This window comes from Limanda limanda, chromosome 1 (assembly GCF_963576545.1).
Source record: "Limanda limanda chromosome 1, fLimLim1.1, whole genome shotgun sequence".
In the NCBI taxonomy this organism is placed as follows: domain Eukaryota; kingdom Metazoa; phylum Chordata; class Actinopteri; order Pleuronectiformes; family Pleuronectidae; genus Limanda; species Limanda limanda.
Genome location: NC_083636.1, coordinates 24,778,033 through 24,795,863, shown reverse-complemented (window position 1 = coordinate 24,795,863; position 17,831 = coordinate 24,778,033). Strand labels below are relative to the sequence as shown.

At 40.8% G+C, this 17,831-nt stretch overlaps 1 protein-coding gene across 1 annotated transcript; it reads left to right on the top strand.

Moving 5' to 3' along the window:
• The first annotated feature begins 812 nt into the window (after positions 1–812).
• Positions 813–15,674, top strand: naa25 (N-alpha-acetyltransferase 25, NatB auxiliary subunit). Its single transcript, XM_061073112.1, has 24 exons — positions 813–883; positions 3,399–3,484; positions 4,426–4,564; positions 4,652–4,770; positions 4,923–4,997; positions 5,082–5,189; positions 5,378–5,456; positions 6,378–6,489; positions 8,333–8,422; positions 9,124–9,296; positions 9,392–9,504; positions 9,595–9,802; positions 11,524–11,613; positions 11,697–11,877; positions 12,240–12,339; positions 12,511–12,662; positions 12,756–12,881; positions 12,983–13,226; positions 13,844–13,967; positions 14,052–14,117; positions 14,209–14,306; positions 14,394–14,504; positions 14,637–14,777; positions 15,207–15,674. Exons 1-24 carry the CDS (start codon positions 826–828, stop codon positions 15,327–15,329), a joined length of 2,916 nt encoding a protein of 971 aa, XP_060929095.1. The 5' UTR covers positions 813–825; the 3' UTR covers positions 15,330–15,674.
• Positions 15,675–17,831: the final 2,157 nt, after the last annotated feature.

The window sequence follows — 17,831 nt, the reverse complement described above, 5'->3', positions numbered from 1 at the left end:
ATATATAAGTTAAATCGTATAACTTTACGTTAATACTAAATGTTTAATCTAAATGTAAATGTTCAATCTAAAATTTAAATTTAGAGGTTCAGTGTGTAGTATTCAGTGACATCTAGTGGTGAAGTTGCATCTTGCAGCTGAATTCCCCTCACCTCACCATCCCGTTCCAAACATGAAAGAGAACAAGTGGTAGCCTTCAGTTGTCATAAAAACTCAAAGGGTGTTTAGTTTAGCTACTGTAAAAAACATGCCAGCCTCCGTGGAGAGGACCCACTACTGATGTAAATATAAAGTATTTCAATTATAAAGGGCCCATTATAGGGTAAAGAAAACCATAATCATACGATTTACATGATCACACTGAAGTGAAAACAAGGATTTTTTCATATTTTATTTCTGCCAGTAGATCCCTTTCAACTAAATCTTACACACTGAACCTTTAACATTTAAGATTTACATAAAGATATCACATTCAACTTATATATGACATTAATTTCTTTTCTTAAACTTGAAGAAAGTGAGGTAAATATTTGAAATTTATCAGCGAAACAATTGTGAATTAATTTTTACATTTTGCACCCCATAATTGGATACATCCGTTACAGTTGCTGATCACATATATTTCACCTATGTTCGCCGGAGTTGGCAGTAAAGTGAATTCTGGACCATAACTTGTAGTGCAGTATTTTTCAGAGTACTTTTGAAGTATTCGCAGTACTTCCTGCAGCTCGGAGGCAGAAATCAGCCCAGACAAAATCCTTTAATCGCTCCTGAGGCCGCCGCCAGTGCGCATGCGCGAACATCTACCAGCAGGTAAACTCCACCATGGCGGCGAGAGGCCATGTGCAGGACCCCAACGACAGGAGACTCAGACCCATATACGGTACGGACTCGGCGTGGAGGTGTTTGTGTGTTTGGAGGTGTGCTACACGCTGTTGTGCTGTGTACGGGTGCATGTGTGTGGACGGGTGGATGGTGTCGGGAGTCGGAGTGCAGCGCTGCGGCCCCTCCAGCTCCGACCGCGGGTTCTGCTGCCTGCAGCGCCCGATGACAGTGCACCTTACCCCGGTCTGCCACCGAGACGAAAGTGGCTCACGACTACCGCTGCCGGTGTCGGGTTGAAGCCGGGTTGGTCGCCGTGTTGATGCCGCAGACCTGCCCGGTGGTGTCCCGTGTCCTCCGGCTCGGAGGGGTTTCTCCTGCTGCTGCTCCCGGTTGCTGTTTGACAGCTAGCCTAGCCTGCTAATGTGTCAGCTAGCTGCGGACATGCTGCGGCTTTTAGCACGTCGAAAAATTAAAGTTGTTTAATTGTGATGAGTGTGTTGTTGTGGCTCAGGTTGACGTGTGCTCTCATGTGGTTGTGTGTCCGGCTCCAGTCTGAGTGTGTAACTGCTTTTGTGTCCTGCTAGCTAAATGTTACACGCTTAGCTTCCAGTTAGCATTGAGCTCATAAGTTAAAGGACAATGCTCCAAGCTAACTCTGGCATATTAGCCTGCTAGCCAGTACGCTGTGCTGTCATGTAATAGAAATACCAAATGATCATAGTGTTAAATGTGTATGTGAGTGTATGAATGAACTATAAATAACCTCATGTTTACACTGTCCAGAGGTGGAGCTCAATTATGAGCTAAATGGACTGCAGTTCATTCATTGTATGCTACACAGGCAAATCCTGAAGGACTTCAACTCATGACTGTTTTTATTACTAGTTAATCTACCAGTTATTTTCTCGATGAATCTTTATGTCTATTAAATGTCAGAAGGAGAACAATTAAGTGTACTGAAACTTTGTTTGACCAATGGTCCTAAATCTAACAAGTATTACACATCTACTGTGTCAGACCAAGAAAATACGGTGTGTCACGCGTGATGAGCTGGAAGTTTGACATGTTCTTCTATATCTAAATCCACTCAATCCAGTATTCCACAAGCTGCCAGTTTGAAAAAATCTATTTTAATAATGTTTTCAAAATGCCAACCTGAGAAATGTTTTGTTTTATATGAATAACATCTTAATGTGTCCAAAATCATCAATCTATTAACAGATCATCAACTTGCAACTGTTTAAAACCAACTGGTCTTTTCCAGATTTTCTTGATATTGTGGATGTTATCTTCCTTTTGTCTTATGTCACATTAGAATCTCTTTAGCCATCACAGTTAAGTTTAGTATTATTATGTTCCTTTTTATTAAGTTATTGTCTTCTCAAGAGAGACCTGACCTAGAGGGCAGCGTAATGTTTTGGTCCAGCAATGAATCCAGATGAGAGACAATGGCAACTGTCACACAAGTGAGAGCAACTTAGTCAAAATTGAATAAATAAGGTACAATAAAGGCACATTTGAAAAAAACGTGAAATGAAAGTAAGAAATTTCAGGAGGGGGGGAAGTATTGACCTAGAAAATAACTATTCTCCAGGCACTTTAAGACGGACTTCAATTCGCCAACAGTCATCAACTCTGGCAGTTTCAGGTCCCTCTGTACATTGTTCCAGGAAAAACTGAGCAATTTAAAATCATTTCTCCCTCAACAGTGCCTGACCTCGTTATGTTATATTTTAAATTAATCATTTGTTGTAGCCTAATAAATGTATTGATATGTACAGCTGCCGCTAGAATGATGTGTCACACTGGTCCACACACACACTCTCTTCAGAACAGCTGTGTGCCAAAATTAACTGTGCCAGACAGGACACTGTGGTTATGTCAGATCTATTCTTTCTGTTCAAACCGTCGTCCCAGATGAAACTAAAGTTGACGAAAGCTTCCAGAAATTTGTTGAACCATTCATGACTCATCATTTACTTCCAGGGTTCAATTCTGTCTGCTGCCAAACTGAGCAGCACTGACGCTGGATGGAAAATACATTTTAGTAACCACTGAGAGACTAGTTTACTGTTCAGTTTTGAAACCACATTTTGATTTGCTGCAGTTGCAGAGCTTACATTTGTAATTTCATGTCAAATTGCAGTTCTGCCTTGCCAAAGTTTTTTTAATTCAGTTCAGAGCTTTGTATTTTAATAATATAGATAAAGAGCATATTCAAGTAAAAAACACTCAATGCCGTTAAATGTTCGTTATTTCTGATTATTATGCTGCTGGATTTGATCAAAGTTAGAGCTAGTAGTCGATAAACAAAAGTAATTGGCAACCATAAATAACTGAGTCCCTTTTTTGGACAAATGTTGAAAAAATATTCACATTTCAGCCTCAAGTGAGAGAATTTCCTTTTTAATTTGACTTTTTGTCAATAGAAGTTATTTGCAGATGTAATTGAATCAATAATTGACGTATTTATTTTTGATGGAAATAATCATTAATTGCTACCCTGCTTTCAAACTTGCATGATGCATTCAAATCTAACCTCAATATAATCTTGTTCTCCATTGCTTTCCCAGATTACCTCGATAATGGCAACAATAAAATGGCAATACAGCAGGCAGATAAACTGCTGAAGAAACACAAGGACCTGCACTGTGCCAAGGTGAGTGACTATGGGACTGTTTTCTCTCAAAGTGTTGGGGTTTGCTCTCCGTGCCCACTGTTGGCACAAGCCTTTCTTTTTGCACTGATTTATTCATCGAAACACTCGTTCTCTGACCATTTTCTCTCCCACTGCACTTGCTCATATACACCTCAGTCATGTCCCTCTTTGCATAGACCGCACCTCTAAAGAGATACACATGCACACATTCCACAAGGCTAATACGACTGCAACAGTTTGCACTTTGATGGTGAATGGTGAATGAACACATGCTGCTGCAGCAGGGGACAAAGCTGTGACCTGTGACCAACCTGCTGTCACCCACACTTCAACCTTGCATACTAAGTTTTCAAAATGTGCACTTATTCTTGGTATGAATAGAAAGAAAACAATCAGACACAACACATCACATCACACGGTAAAAGCACTTAGTTTGGGAAAAGAACAACAATAGCAGCTATTTACCAGTTTCTCCACATTTGGTTAGCACTACGAGGTCCGATTACAAATTTGTGCTAAATTTAGCATGACCGCACCACATTAGCAGCATTCACACGTGTCTTATTCACCCAATTTTACATTGACCACATCCTTCTTCTTTGGGCTTTGACAGATTGTTCACTTTATCGGACCTGTCATGCTTGAGCATTTATAGACTTTTTTGTCGCGTTATTGTCAGAGATATTTTGTAAAAGAAGGTTGTGTGGCCAAAAAGTACTGATATATACACACACACACACACATACACATACACACACACACACACACACACACATACATAGCAGAAGATGGCTCAAATCACAGTCAGATTGGGTTTTGATTTACCATGAAATGTCTTTGTATCCATGTTGACATTAACTTGGCTTTAAAATATTCTTTTTGAATTTCTCTCTTTTGTTCCCTGTGTAACTCGTTGTTTTTGTCTTTTCTCGTCCTCTTAGGTTCTGAAGGCTATCGGCCTTCAGAGGACCGGAAAGCAGGATGAAGCTTTCACTTTGGCCCAGGAGGTGGCCACCCTGGAGCCCACTGACGACAACTCACTACAAGCCCTGACTATACTGTACAGAGAGATGCATCGTCGTAAGTACATACACACCAACACTCTCATGAAGGCTGGTGATGATACCGAATTGACTGCATGTTAATTATTGTACCTGCTGCTTGCAGCGGAGTTGGTCACCAAGCTGTACGAAGCTGCAGTGAAGAAGGTTCCTCTCAGCGAGGAGTATCACTCTCACCTCTTCATGGCGTACGCTCGTGTCGGGGAATACAAGAAGATGCAGCAGGTATGTAATCTCACATCCTCACTTGTGTGTAAACATGCAAACACACATGACTAACAGCTGCGGCTTTTGTGCTCCATTGGTAATTTAAAAAGATGGACACATAATCAGAGTAATGAAGAGGATGTTGACGACTGCGTCTTCGCACTTTACAGGCAGGAATGGCCTTGTATAAAATTGTCCCCAAGAATCCCTATTACTTCTGGTCTGTCATGAGTCTGGTGATGCAGGTATGGGTAGACCTTTACGACACACTCATTCACATTCCTTAAATATTGTCATTCTGAAAATAATACACATGCCACGTTGTTCAGGCCATCTCCGCACAAGATGAAAAACTAGCCCAAACCATGTTCCTGCCTCTGGCTGAGCGCATGGTGGAGAAAATGGTAAAAGAAGAGAAGATTGAAGCAGAAGCAGAGGTGAGTTGGATGTCTGCATGACCTTAAGGGTGTTAAATGGTATTTCAGCTGTACCCAAGGTTTGACTGAGTTCACTTATAGAAATGGGCTTTGTTCTGCAGTTTTTCATTATTGGCCAGAATGTAAGACAACTAGGATTATAAGTGTTAACCTATTGCTTTTTTGTTTTCTTGTGTGTGCCACTGAAGGTACAACTCTATTTTATGATCCTGCTGCGTTTGGGAAAGTGTGTAGAGGCTCTCGAAGTGGTCAGGGGCCCACTTGGGGGTGAGTTGATGTGTTGTCTTGTTTCTGTGCCTGAAAAGTCAAGTCCCTTTATGTTCACTCACAATGTGTGTGTGTGTGTATGTATGAAATGTGTTTACACTCCATGTTTTGGGGTTGTCTGTCTGTCCGTCCATTCTAATAAAAGTAATATCTCAGGAATTCAAATCTTCAAATTTGTCTGAAATGGACATGGACCAGTCAGGATCAGCTGGTTAGATTTTATGGGTTAATCTTTAAAGGCACATTAACCTCATGTACGTCTTGTTAACTTGATATGTCAGGAGCCCCTAAAGGGTATTTGATTACGTCTAACACATATGTTCTCTTAGAAGTGAAGCTTAGTTGATTTGAATTGAATGCTCAAAGCTCATTGTGGCCTCAAGAGAAACACCTCAAGGATTATAATTATGAAGAAATTAACACAAATGTCTAATAGGGTAAAATGAAGAAATGAGGACCTGTTATTTCCAAAGGTCAGCTTCACTGTGATCATAATATTCAGCAAAATCACTTCCCTAGCCCTTATTGAAGGCTATAGCTCCGGAACAGAACAGGAAGTTGTGACCTTCTTCACGGGTTGGCTGAAGACAATGCACATTACTCAGGATTTCTGCAAACATGATAGCTTTAGGCAGTTCTTTGGCAGGTTGTTCTGAAACAACAGTAAGATGCCTATAATTTACAATATCATTCTCAAGTTATTGCACAAATTATGCAGAGCAGCAATGATTCAATAATACACATTAACAACAGAATACAATAATAAGCATTGGAGCAATACAGTGATAAGGACAACCAATTAGAAAAACCTTTTTTAAAGGTTAATATAAAAAGTTTGAATTTAATAACATGGTAGAATAGCGCATGAAAGACGAGTTAGGTTTGGTGCCAGTTCAAATCTTATCCATGTGTCTCCAACAGAGAAGCTGACCAGTGAGCTGCAGAGCCGAGAATCCAAGTGTATGATGCTGTACCAGCGACTACAACAATGGCCGGAGTGCAACGCCTTGGGTCACAAGCTACTACTCAAAAAGTGAGTATCAAACCTCAAAGTGTGACATGTCATGCAGTCAAATCTTTGATCATCAAATCAAAGTGCTAGTGCTAGATTGTACTGTGAGAAGAATTTTGAGTAGTGAATAGTCACTAGATCCAGATTTTTAATCAGAGCCTCATCAAATTTCTTACAATCATAAATATCATTTGCCTGAATAATTGTTTTTTTCATCATGAGCCCTGAATAATTGTCTGAGAAATTATTAGTTATTGCAAGCCCCCTATCTCAGAATGTTCAAGAAAGTGGATAAAATATTCTGGATGAGGATCTCCACCCAAATATATATATTGGCTTTTTCCCTGACCCATACCGAATACTTCCACCAAATTACATGGGAATCCATCCAGTGCTTTTTGCTAAAGATTCAAAGAGACAAACGCATGCCAGTGATCACTAGGGCTGCCGCGATTCGTCGACGTCATCGATTACGTCGACGCTGAAAATGCGTCGACGCGTATAAAATGCGTCGACGCATTTTTTTTTTAAACCGCTGGGCACCAGCCGCGATAGACTATGCATGCCGCGGCTGGGGCAGCAGTCGCCCCGGCGCCCCCCTCCCCTCCACGCAGCCGGAGGCTCGGTGTGCGGCCCGCCTCAAGTTGTTTTTTTTTGGGGGGGGGGTCCTCGTCCACGGCGCTTCACGGCGTCGCTGGTGCGGGGGCTTCCTTTCTCTTGGACCGCGGGGCGGTGTCCGTCGCAGGTGCGGACGGCTGCCCTGGACGCGAGTCGGGTCCTTCTCGCGTCACCTCAGCTACGGCGCCCGCGTGGGGGGAGGGGGGGCCGCTAGACTGAGTCCAGAACATGTGGACATGCTGACATTCTTACATTACAACACGCATGTCTAACTAACGTTTGAGTTTGATTTTGTGCTGGACACCATTGTTTCTTATACTTTAAACTTGTTGCACTTTGTTTAATATGCAGACATAACTTTTTTATTTTGATAAGGGGTTAAATAGAAACTTTGATATCTTTGAGTTGCACTGCTGACTTAACTTATATGCCCTCTTTTTTATTTATTTTTATCACGTTGGAGTTGCTAGTTTAAACCTACAGTTTTGCACTTTAATATTTGAGCCTTTGTTTACATTTTGTTTTGTGCTGCATTATACGATGACATACAGTTTTTTGTTGTCAAAATAAAATTAACTGAAATGAATGGTCAATTTGATTTTTTTGGAGGAAAATTAGTCGTTTAGATTAATCGACTAATCGATAAAATAGTCGTCCGATTAATCGATAGAAAAATAGTCGTTAGTGGCAGCCCTAGTGATCACATAACACCCTTGGCAGAGGTAACATGAGGAAATCTTTGAACATATTGTCTGCTTGTTAATGATCTCAGCTTGCTTAAACTTCAAGTCAAAGACAGAAAAGGAAAAACAGATAAAAGCTGTGCAGATGGATGAAACAGCTGGTGTTGTGTCTATTTATGAGAGCATAATTTATGAATCATACATTATGCAATCTGACATGCCTCAAATAGATATTTTATCTATGATATGCACACAGTATGATTGTGACATGCATCAATGAAAAGCATCTGAGGTCTCTATAGTCTTGTTATTTGAAAAGATATCTTGGAAAAGGTATTTTTCCAACTATTTTTTTGTTGACCTCGATCAATAAGTTCCAAAAGTCAATTTGAATTCTCACCAAGTTTGTCGAAAATCCATCCACGCACACACAGGATTGAAAACAAAATGCTGTTTGGGAGGCTCCACTTGTGTGCAGGATAATGGTCATTGTTGTTTCACAATGTAAAAGCTCATTTGGGCACTTGAGAACCACAGACAAACGCTGGTGTTTCTGTTTCCAGTCCCGATGATTGGCAGTTTTATCCCTCCTACTTTGACTCTCTCTTCCACCTCATTGACCAGACGTGGAGTCCGCCAGAAGAAGGCGAACAGTGAGTACAAACGATTAATATCTTAGACATTTAGAGTCCACAAAACTCCTTTGAGTCTGAGGGGTAAACAGTTTTGCAGCCGAATCCAGTACAAAGACATTATTGACCTATCTTCAGACATGAAAAATCCCAACATGCCTCCATACTGCTCCTGTGGTGTCAAAGTGTCTGCATGCCCGACATTCACATTAGACTCGAAAGGAAGCCATTTACATTGTGTTTTAAGCCTTGATGTTCTTTGATATCTTCCAACAAGGTGCATTTAGGGGCCGTCGGAAATGCTAACGTCTGCTAGCTTAGCCACTTCTGGGCAACTTTTAGGCTTAAAACACGGTGTAAATGACCTTGTTTCGAGGAGAATATGAATGTCTGGGATGTGGTCACTTGGATCCAATTCTAGTCTGCTGTCGTATTCTGTGATGGTCAGACATTAGCTCAGAGAACAAGTAATTCCAAAAAGATGCTATGCTATAGTGTTACCCTTTGAAGACCAACCCTTGGACTTATTTACTGTCATTACACAGGTACTGAAGTCATATAATCAGACTCTATTTGTGAGTGTTAGAGTTTATTCTATCTTCATTTAACCTTTTTAGCTCCTCCGTTCTTCTGACTGCCTCGAAAGATTGTAGGGCAACAAGACAGAGTTTTTCTAAAAGGACAAATATAATAACATCCAGCTTTGTTCTGTCTGTCTACAGCTGTTCAGAGGGTGCAGTACATCACACTGTGGCTGAAGTGATGAGGTTTGTGGAAGAGAGAATTAAGGGGGAGGACGGCAAAGACTCTCGTTCGCTCAGAGGGCCGTATTTAGCTCGGCTTGAATTAATGCACAGACTCAGAGAAAGAGGCTGTCCAGAGGAAAGCCAGCTCGGTAAAACACATTGAACCACACAAAAATAATTATTCAGCCTTTTTCCAACTGCTTTGACCTTTGTGTTTGACAGTTTGTTGCTTTGATTCAAACAGGTGATCCTTTAGAGCTAATGGTGCAGTTCTTTGGGAAGTTTGGAGACAAACCCTGCTGCATCACCGACCTACAGATATATCTACACCTGCTCCCTTCTGAACACCGCGTTCAGGTAAGACCTTGGTTCCTGCACTGTTGCTGAACTGCCTCTAGTGAAGTAAAGGGTTTGGATGTGAAACACATTTTCTCTGTAACCTTTCAGTTCATTAACCGTCTGAGTGAAGCGGTTCCACTCAAGGAGCAGGGAGAGGAGGGATTCACTTTTCCAGAGGATATCAAAGCGCTGCAGAGGCATTTGTGTGTGTGTCAGCTGAGTCGAGCTCTTGGGCTGCAACACAGTCTCGACGTGGATGGAAAACTTCGGCTTATCACGGAACTCAAGGCTCACTATCGTCACGGCCTCAAGTTTGGTAAGTGCATCGTTCCTGTTGATTCTCAGACCGCTTGGCATTAACATTAGTTCAGGATAAACAGATTGTTCACGGAGCAAAGGGTCAAAATATTATTGCAAAGTCCCTCAAACCATATAGACTCAGGACTTCATTGTGTGAATGCAGCAAGTGACACACACTTGTTGACCAGAAAAATGGAATCCCTTGCTGCTACCACATTTTTTGAGGCAGTGACTCTTCATCAAATCATGCTTATAAAAGAAGCCAGTGTTGTTCTTTTGCACACGACGAGACAAAAAACCATTCAACATCGAAATTCCCTGTTGCGTGACGGAGACTACAGGAGATATGCAGAATTGGGAGAGAATAGAGAAAATGCCAGTTATGCAATCTGCTGTGTTTTTCTGAGGTATTTTTCTGCTTTAATGTTCAATCAATTCCCTCCTCAGTCCTTAGATTGATGTTATTGGAAATCACTGCTTCCTGTCGTAGCAGCCAATCAAATTGCATGTGAATGTTCAGATCTGCAGAAGGGACTTTCTGCAAGCATGAACTAAATTTAGTCCTCAAATTTTCTGGAGAAAGAATTTTAGGCATTGGTACTATTCATTGTTCAATTGACTCTGAGCAAGGGTGGGTGATTGGATGAATTTATAGTCTATTGACTGACTCTATCGTAGGTTGCATTTTTGGGGGCTGATTTTATTTTGCTAATATAAAGGTCTGTCTCCTTGATAATTCATTATCTCATTATATAATGGTTTTCTCTTCCTATTCTTAGTCTATCTATCTCTCTCCCATTGAGCTGACTGAGCTCCAACACAAACATGTATCATTGGACACGTCTGTAAACTCAGACTGGGTAAAGCTGAATTTGGATTCACAAACAGAAATGACAGCCTCGATCATTTTCATATAGAGCAGGGAAATTCGTCTTGCTGGAATCTTTTGCTGCACTACATGTTTGCAAAGACGACTAATTATATTTGGAATAAAATTGAATATACCTGATTTCAATTGGCGCTTTACGTTCTTGCACACAGCACGGATTCAGGCAAGAAAGCTGAGAGAAGGCAACACAAACAAACATGGAAGATAATGAACATAGTTCTGATCAGGATGAGGACTCTTACAGCCAAGATAAAAACCCTAATGCTATAAAATGAAGGCTACTTATCCATTGTCAAAAACCCACCTACATGTGTGAATACAGACAAACAGGAAAAATCTTTACAGATGTACTACAATTTAATTGAGTATGGAAATAATGAACATACATGACATAGTAAGTCTGGTATTTAATGGTGATGAAGCTCAAACCCATGATTAGCCTGCACACTACTGGTAGCCTCACAAACTCATTAAACCCTCTGCTATGACTAATTTATCACCATCATTTTTCCATCTAAATTTTTCATTACAGAAGTCTGGTGCCACTGTCTCAGATAAGCGCGATTTTTTTTATATAATTTTTTTACAAAAAGTTTTGCCATTGAAATTTATACCTCAAAACCAAAATGTTGGTATCGTGACAACACTACCTCAGACTCGGCGATGTAAGATGCTTTTCGTCAGGACACAACATGAAGAATCATGAAGGAGACAACAACTTGTAACTTACATCTTCAAAGACATGACCCCAATTCATACAGTCGATACAGTAATGCAGTAAGGACATGCATGTTCATCTGGATATGAAATGTGAACAGTCACTGACTTGTCAATCTCTCTGTTAACAGGGAAGAACGCTCTGAAGACGGAGCTGCAGTTTTCTGATATGTATTGTCTCATGGCAGCTCATGTCTACATTGACCTTTGGAAGGACACTGGTGAGTTTTTCTCGCTCTCTTATTCCATTCCTTCCTCTGTCTCAGTATTGTCGTCTCTGAATGTGTGGCTGTGTGTGTTGCAGGGGATGAGAACATGATGTGGCAGTGCTTGGGTATGCTCCAGGAGGGTCTGTCTAACAGTTCCTCAAACGCCCAGTTCAAGTTGCTGCTCCTGCTCCTCTTCTGTCACCTGGGAGCCTTTGAGCCTGTAGTGGACCTTTACTCCAGCCTGGATGCCAAGCATGTCCAGCATGACACGATAGGGTCAGTACATAACACAGTTACCTTCAATTACGTTAGGGATTGTGTTTAACAAGCATTTCAGAAAACCCTCCTCGAATCCTGTTGAAAGTGAACCTAGAGCTGTGAGATCTTATATTATCATCATCTGTCCCGAGGTCACAAGTGGGCAGCATTAAGTTTGTCTGTTCACACCTGGTATTCAAATGGGTTTTGAATGTGTTTTTTCACTTCCCCGCTCTGTATGCAAATAAACACATAGGTCATTTGTTTTTTACGAGGACCACAAGGTGTGTGTGTGCTCTGAGACACCTACTTGATAGTAAACCATGTAACATTACTAGCAAGATTTGTGTCAAAAGGCATTTTTTCTCTTTCATTTCCAGGTTTCTGTTAACACGTTATGCTGGGTCATTGGGGCAGTTTGCAGCAGCCTCCCAGTCCTGCAATTTCTCCCTCAGGTTTTTCCACTCTAATCAGAAAGATGTAAGTTTTTCTCACCTCCAGATTTGATTCCTGAGACTTTTAAATCCTGGATCTCTGTTGTGTTTTCTGCTTCATTCATCTCTATTCCTTAATTAATTTATCTTCTTCTCCTTCAACTTTCTTTCTTTCCACCTCAATTTTCTTTTCTATTCTTGCTAATCGTTCCACCAGACCTCAGAGTATATCATCCAGGCGTATAAGTATGGTGCGTTTGAGAAAATCCCAGAGTTCATCGCCCTCAGGAACAGGTTGAATCAATCTCTGCACTTTGCCCAAGTCCGCACTGAGAGGATGCTGCTGGACCTTTTCCTCGAGGCTGATATGTGAGAATATACTCAACACACACTGAAAATTCGAAGGACTTGTGCTGTTGAGAATGATTTTTTAATTTCCATATTGCCTCATGTGTTTTCCAGTGTGTTGAGTCTGGAAGAAAGTGTGAAGGCCATGTCGTTGTCTGCAGAGGAGGATGACATCCCCTGGGATAATATGAGGGACAACAGAGACCTTACTGTTTTTACCAACTGGGACCCCAAGGAGAGGTATAGAGTTATTTTCCTCATTTTTTACCTAAACAGAGACCTACATCCCCGATTAGAAGCTCTAGCATTCCAAATCAACCCATCCTCCATTCCTTTCACAGACAGCTAAGTGACGAGCATCGGCGTCGGTCGGTAGAAGAAGAGTCTGTGTGGCTGAGGTATCGTTCTCTAACACTTCGCCTCCTCGCCCATTTGGCTGGTCTGGCACACACACCCTCGCAAAAGAACTCCGAGATAGCCACAGAGAACGGAGTCAGTGACAAGAGCTCGATTCTCAGCAACCTGCTCTCCCAGCTCAATCAGACTCTGCAGACAGGCGCTCAGATGGCAGAGAAACCCACCCAGGTACGTTTAACACACAGGCAACGCACTTTCTGAAGATCCAATGAAAACTTTTAATGACAATATAATAATCAGCAAGTAAACAAATCTTACTGTGTCACTTGTCACAAGTATTAACACCAGGCAACAACATTCCCATAAATACCCAATGATATTAAGAGTAAGCAAAAGAAAGGTTTTGTACTCCTCCCAAATGCTTTCTAGTTTGATGCTGGTCTGATAAAATACTTGAAAATGTTCTCACCAATACTACTCCTATTCCACTGCATGCATTGTGTTTTATAAAGTGGGAAGAAAAGCCTTTTTCCAAATGGCCAGTGTTCATACTTTCTTCAATCTACTGTACAGGGCAACAGTTTTTAACACAGCCTCTAAAATGTATCTGAATCCACTTTAAGTCTCACTTAATACGTTCACCAAATTTTTACTGATACGTATTCATTCAAAAGGACTCAAAGTTTGTGTTTCACATAAAACTGCATTTTTCAAAATTTTTACAAATTAAAATTTCTGAATATTGAATGTTAAAATGTTTACAAATATTTTTGAAAAATATTTTCATACCATGTAAATGAGATTATGAAGTACATTGCTGTAATGCTGTTACTGTTGCACTGCAGTATACACTCCTGGGACCACCCTCCACCCGTCTGGCCCCAGCTCTGTCCAATGGAAGCTGCCAGTGTCAGGCTGCAGCCCTCCAGCTGTCTGTGCACCTACAGGAGCTGGAGACTGTTGGACTTGGTAAAAAGATTGCAGTACTATGAGATGTACATCTTTATGTTGTCTGATGGTTTTACAATTTCTAATATCTTTGTGCCGTCCTAGATGAGTCGTTGGAGCTTCAAACCCAGATCTGTAACAGTTTCAAATCATTAGTGGTACAGCTACAAGGTGAGTTAGCAGCTGGAGTCTCTGATCTCTTCATCAGTAAGGAAGAGTAAACATTATTCAGTGTTTCATGTTTCCGTCTTCCCATCAACAGAAATACTGAATAAATGCAAAGGGGATTTATTGGAAATGAAAGACAGCACATTGAAAACCTGGCCCTCCTTATTAGAAAACCTTATCTTCTTTGTTGAGGTGAGGCATCGCTGTGCTTCCTTTTTTTCCTATTTATTCTAAATATAATATACTCGTGTTGTGACATAATCATGTTATCCTGTGCAGACGGTGTGCATAGTTCTGTGGATGGCTAGTTACTGTGCCAAGATCATCCGACCACTCAAAACTAGTCTACAGAAGAAGAAAAAGAAGAAAAAGGACACAAACACAGCTCAGGTACAGTCCCCTCGGTTTACTCCTCAGATACACCCATGCATTGAATATCAAACACAGTATTCTGCTCCTGACAATGTGAACTAATCAATACTTATTAAGTGCAATTCCACTGACAATGTGTGTTTCTTGCAGCCACTGGTGGTGTGTGGGTTCCAGGAGCTGTCGGGGAGCTTGCAGGACCTGCTTACCCTGGCTTTGGAGTATATAAATGGGCAAGAGACTGGCATCACAGCCCTTAAATTAGCCAGTTTAACCTTGGAAGGATACAAACAGGTCAGTGAGCAGATGCATATTCTGTTTCTTGCTCCCATCTTATTTTTCACTAATACAATATATAAATGCTCTTCCTTTTCTTCCGATGACATTTTTTTAAGAAATTACATAAATCTTTATTTGAGAAGTCTCAGAATCATATTTGTATGAATTTCAAATAAAGAGTTCTTGCATTTTTTTTTTGTTTTAGATTGTTTTCCTCTGAGCCACTTTGGAACCCTATTCTGTAGTTGACATGGCAGCGTTCAGTTAGATACATTCATTTGTTATGTTGGACTGCAACAAATGCATTTTTACTATTGATTTATTTGTTTGCTCTTTTAAAATGTACTGCCCCAATGACGTAAACAAAATCATAGATTTGTTGTTACATTTTAATTTATTTTCTGATGAGCTCTGAGGTTTCTCTTTCTCTGTCATGTGTTTCAGGATGAGGCATCGTTTATGAAGGATGCTATGGACAAGGTGCAGAGCAGCTACCTGCGCTCGCTACAGGAGGTGGGAGATCTGCTCAAAAAGAGAGCAGAAACTATAAAGAGCCTCAAGATCTGAAGATCTTCATTCACCCCTGATTAAGATGACTATACTCCCACCATCAGCCCCCTGTGCCCCACACCACCGTCTGTCAGCCCACCAGCTAACCTGCAAGTCCTACTTTTTACTTGCTGGTCCAACAAACCCAGACCCAACACGCCCATTAATCATTTCCACCCTCTCTCCCTTCCTGCATATTTCTCACTCAGCATTCGTGAACTCTCAGACTGGATTTTTTTCTTTTCTTCCACTCCAACACACCTCTGGGACATTTGCAACTCATAGCACATAAGCTTGGAAGTAAACTCATGGATTGATACAGCAGTTATAAGTGAGAATGAGGGGGGGGGGGGGGACATGCTCCTTTTGAAATAAATAAGGCAAAAGAACAACCAGTTTTAGACTAACTAATCTAATAAATGATTGTACATAGTGAAGAGCAACTACCACAAATCCTTGACTAAATGAGAATACAAGGCACAGTAAACCACTATTTTGTTTCCTCTTTATTCCTCACTTTGTTTTTTCTGATGACAGCAGTCTCAGTAAAACAGTGCGACACACACACACACACGTTGAGGAGGAGGAAAGTTCTGTCAATGTTCTGCTTTTTCAGCTGTTTCTCTCTTTCAAACAGAAACGGGCACAATTTTGCATTAAACTGATGCACTCTATGGAAGTAAGGACACCTAGCTCCTAGCTGGAAGCCTTCGCATTTAAGTCTCCCATTCAAGAATTATTGTCACATTTGTGTTTTTTTTGTGTGCATCTATCGTGTGTCTCGCTTTGTTGCTGAAAGTGGAACCACCTCTGTAGTTGCAGTATTATAATGAGCAATGTTGAGTTCAATAACCAGCAGGAATTTTTTTCTAATAAGAATAGTCTGCTGCTGTGGTTTTGTTTAGTGTCTCTTCAGTTCAAGTGGTGCTTGTAAAACAGGTTTAGGTGGAATTGGGTTGTTCCAGCACAAAAATGAAAAATCCGGCATGGCCAAAATCATCACAATCCTTTAAGACTGGACTGATTATCAATATTTAAGAGTGTGTGATTGTCTAAATATGAATGTTCACCACAAACTCTATTTTTTCCACTCCCATCATGCTGCAGACATGCAGAGTCCTTCTAGCAGCTTAACCCCTGCATCAGTATGCAATGACTATTGACGATCCTGACAACTCATTCATGAATAACCGTGTGTAGTGACAGAACATAAAATTCATAAGATTTGACAGATCTAGATAGTGTATTCTGTCCTGAGTATATATTCTAGTTCAGTCTAGACCGGATCATTGTAAGGATTTTCTATACTTTGACCCAGGTCTGATTGCACAGTCAGTTATTCTTGGCTCTTTCCTTCCTATCAATGGCTCAAACCCAGAGGTGTGTTTCCAACATTGGACCTAATTGTAAATAAAAGTCAAGGCAGCCTTTTCAAAGTACAGCGTGCAAAGACATAGATGGGTTTTTAAAAGCAGCTGCAGTAGAAGACTTTGATATTTGTCCTGCGTTCATGTTTTTGTCATGCCCACCAACTCCTCCCCCAACAAGACTCGTGAACTAAAACAGCATCATCACCCTAAGCATCTTCTCCTGTTCTAATAACCAGTCAGAGATAACCCAGAGGGGGACAAAACGATCATGATATAGTTCAGACATTACCAAGGAGCACTGACGGATGACTGCTCACTCTGCAGGTAGTGTGCAGTTTGCTTTTACACCATTTTATTGAGACTGGCAGAGCAATGTGAAAATGTGACTAAATCCTCCCCTTCCTGTTAAATCTTGTATATGCATACAATCACATACACATCTGCTAATAAATGCCTTTTTTTTTTGAAGAGCTGACCTCATCTGTCTGAATGGAGAAGATGTTTGTGACCTGACTACATGTGTTGTCGAGGTTCAGAGTAATGGTTGACAATCTGGAGTGTCACCTCACCACCCTCTTTTGTTAGAAAATGGAAAACAGAAACACTGGAAAGCTTTTTTTAAATAAAAAAGACGTAAATGTGAGCTTGTTTTATGTTGTGTCACGTCTAACTCTTTCTTTCGTAAATTATTGCTTTCTCTCAGAATAAATAAAGTACTTAACTGCACTACTAAACAAAAAAAATATTTATCAGGTACTATTATTGACCTGCACAGCCGGAGAGCCCCTGACCCCCGTCGTTTTACACCTTCGACCTCTATAGCTGAACATCTAGTATTCATATCTGCTTCATCTAGGCTAAACAATTATTTCACCACTCTATGTAGACATAAATACACTGATGGCGTAACAGTGAACAGCTTTAATAGGTTCAGTGTATAAAATATAGTGACTTCTAATGGTGAAGTTGCCTATTGCCGCTGAATACCCCTCACCTCATCCTCCCCTTCCAAACATTATAGAAAACCTGTGGAAACCCTCAGTTGTCATAAAAACTCAAAAGGTGTTTGTCCAGTCTGGGCTACTGTGAAAAATATGGCGGCCCCTGTAGAGAGGACCCGGTCCCTGTGTAAATATTAAGTATTAAATAT

Excerpts from the sequence above, each read along its gene's own strand:
- naa25 (XM_061073112.1), top strand. The coding sequence starts at position 826 with ATGGCGGCGAGAGGCCATGTGCAGGACCCCAACGACAGGAGACTCAGA. Across the intron at positions 9,505-9,594 it reads CTTCTGAACACCGCGTTCAG|TTCATTAACCGTCTGAGTGA; the intron begins GTAAGACCTTGG and ends GTAACCTTTCAG. Across the intron at positions 11,878-12,239 it reads GTCCAGCATGACACGATAGG|GTTTCTGTTAACACGTTATG; the intron begins GTCAGTACATAA and ends TTTCATTTCCAG.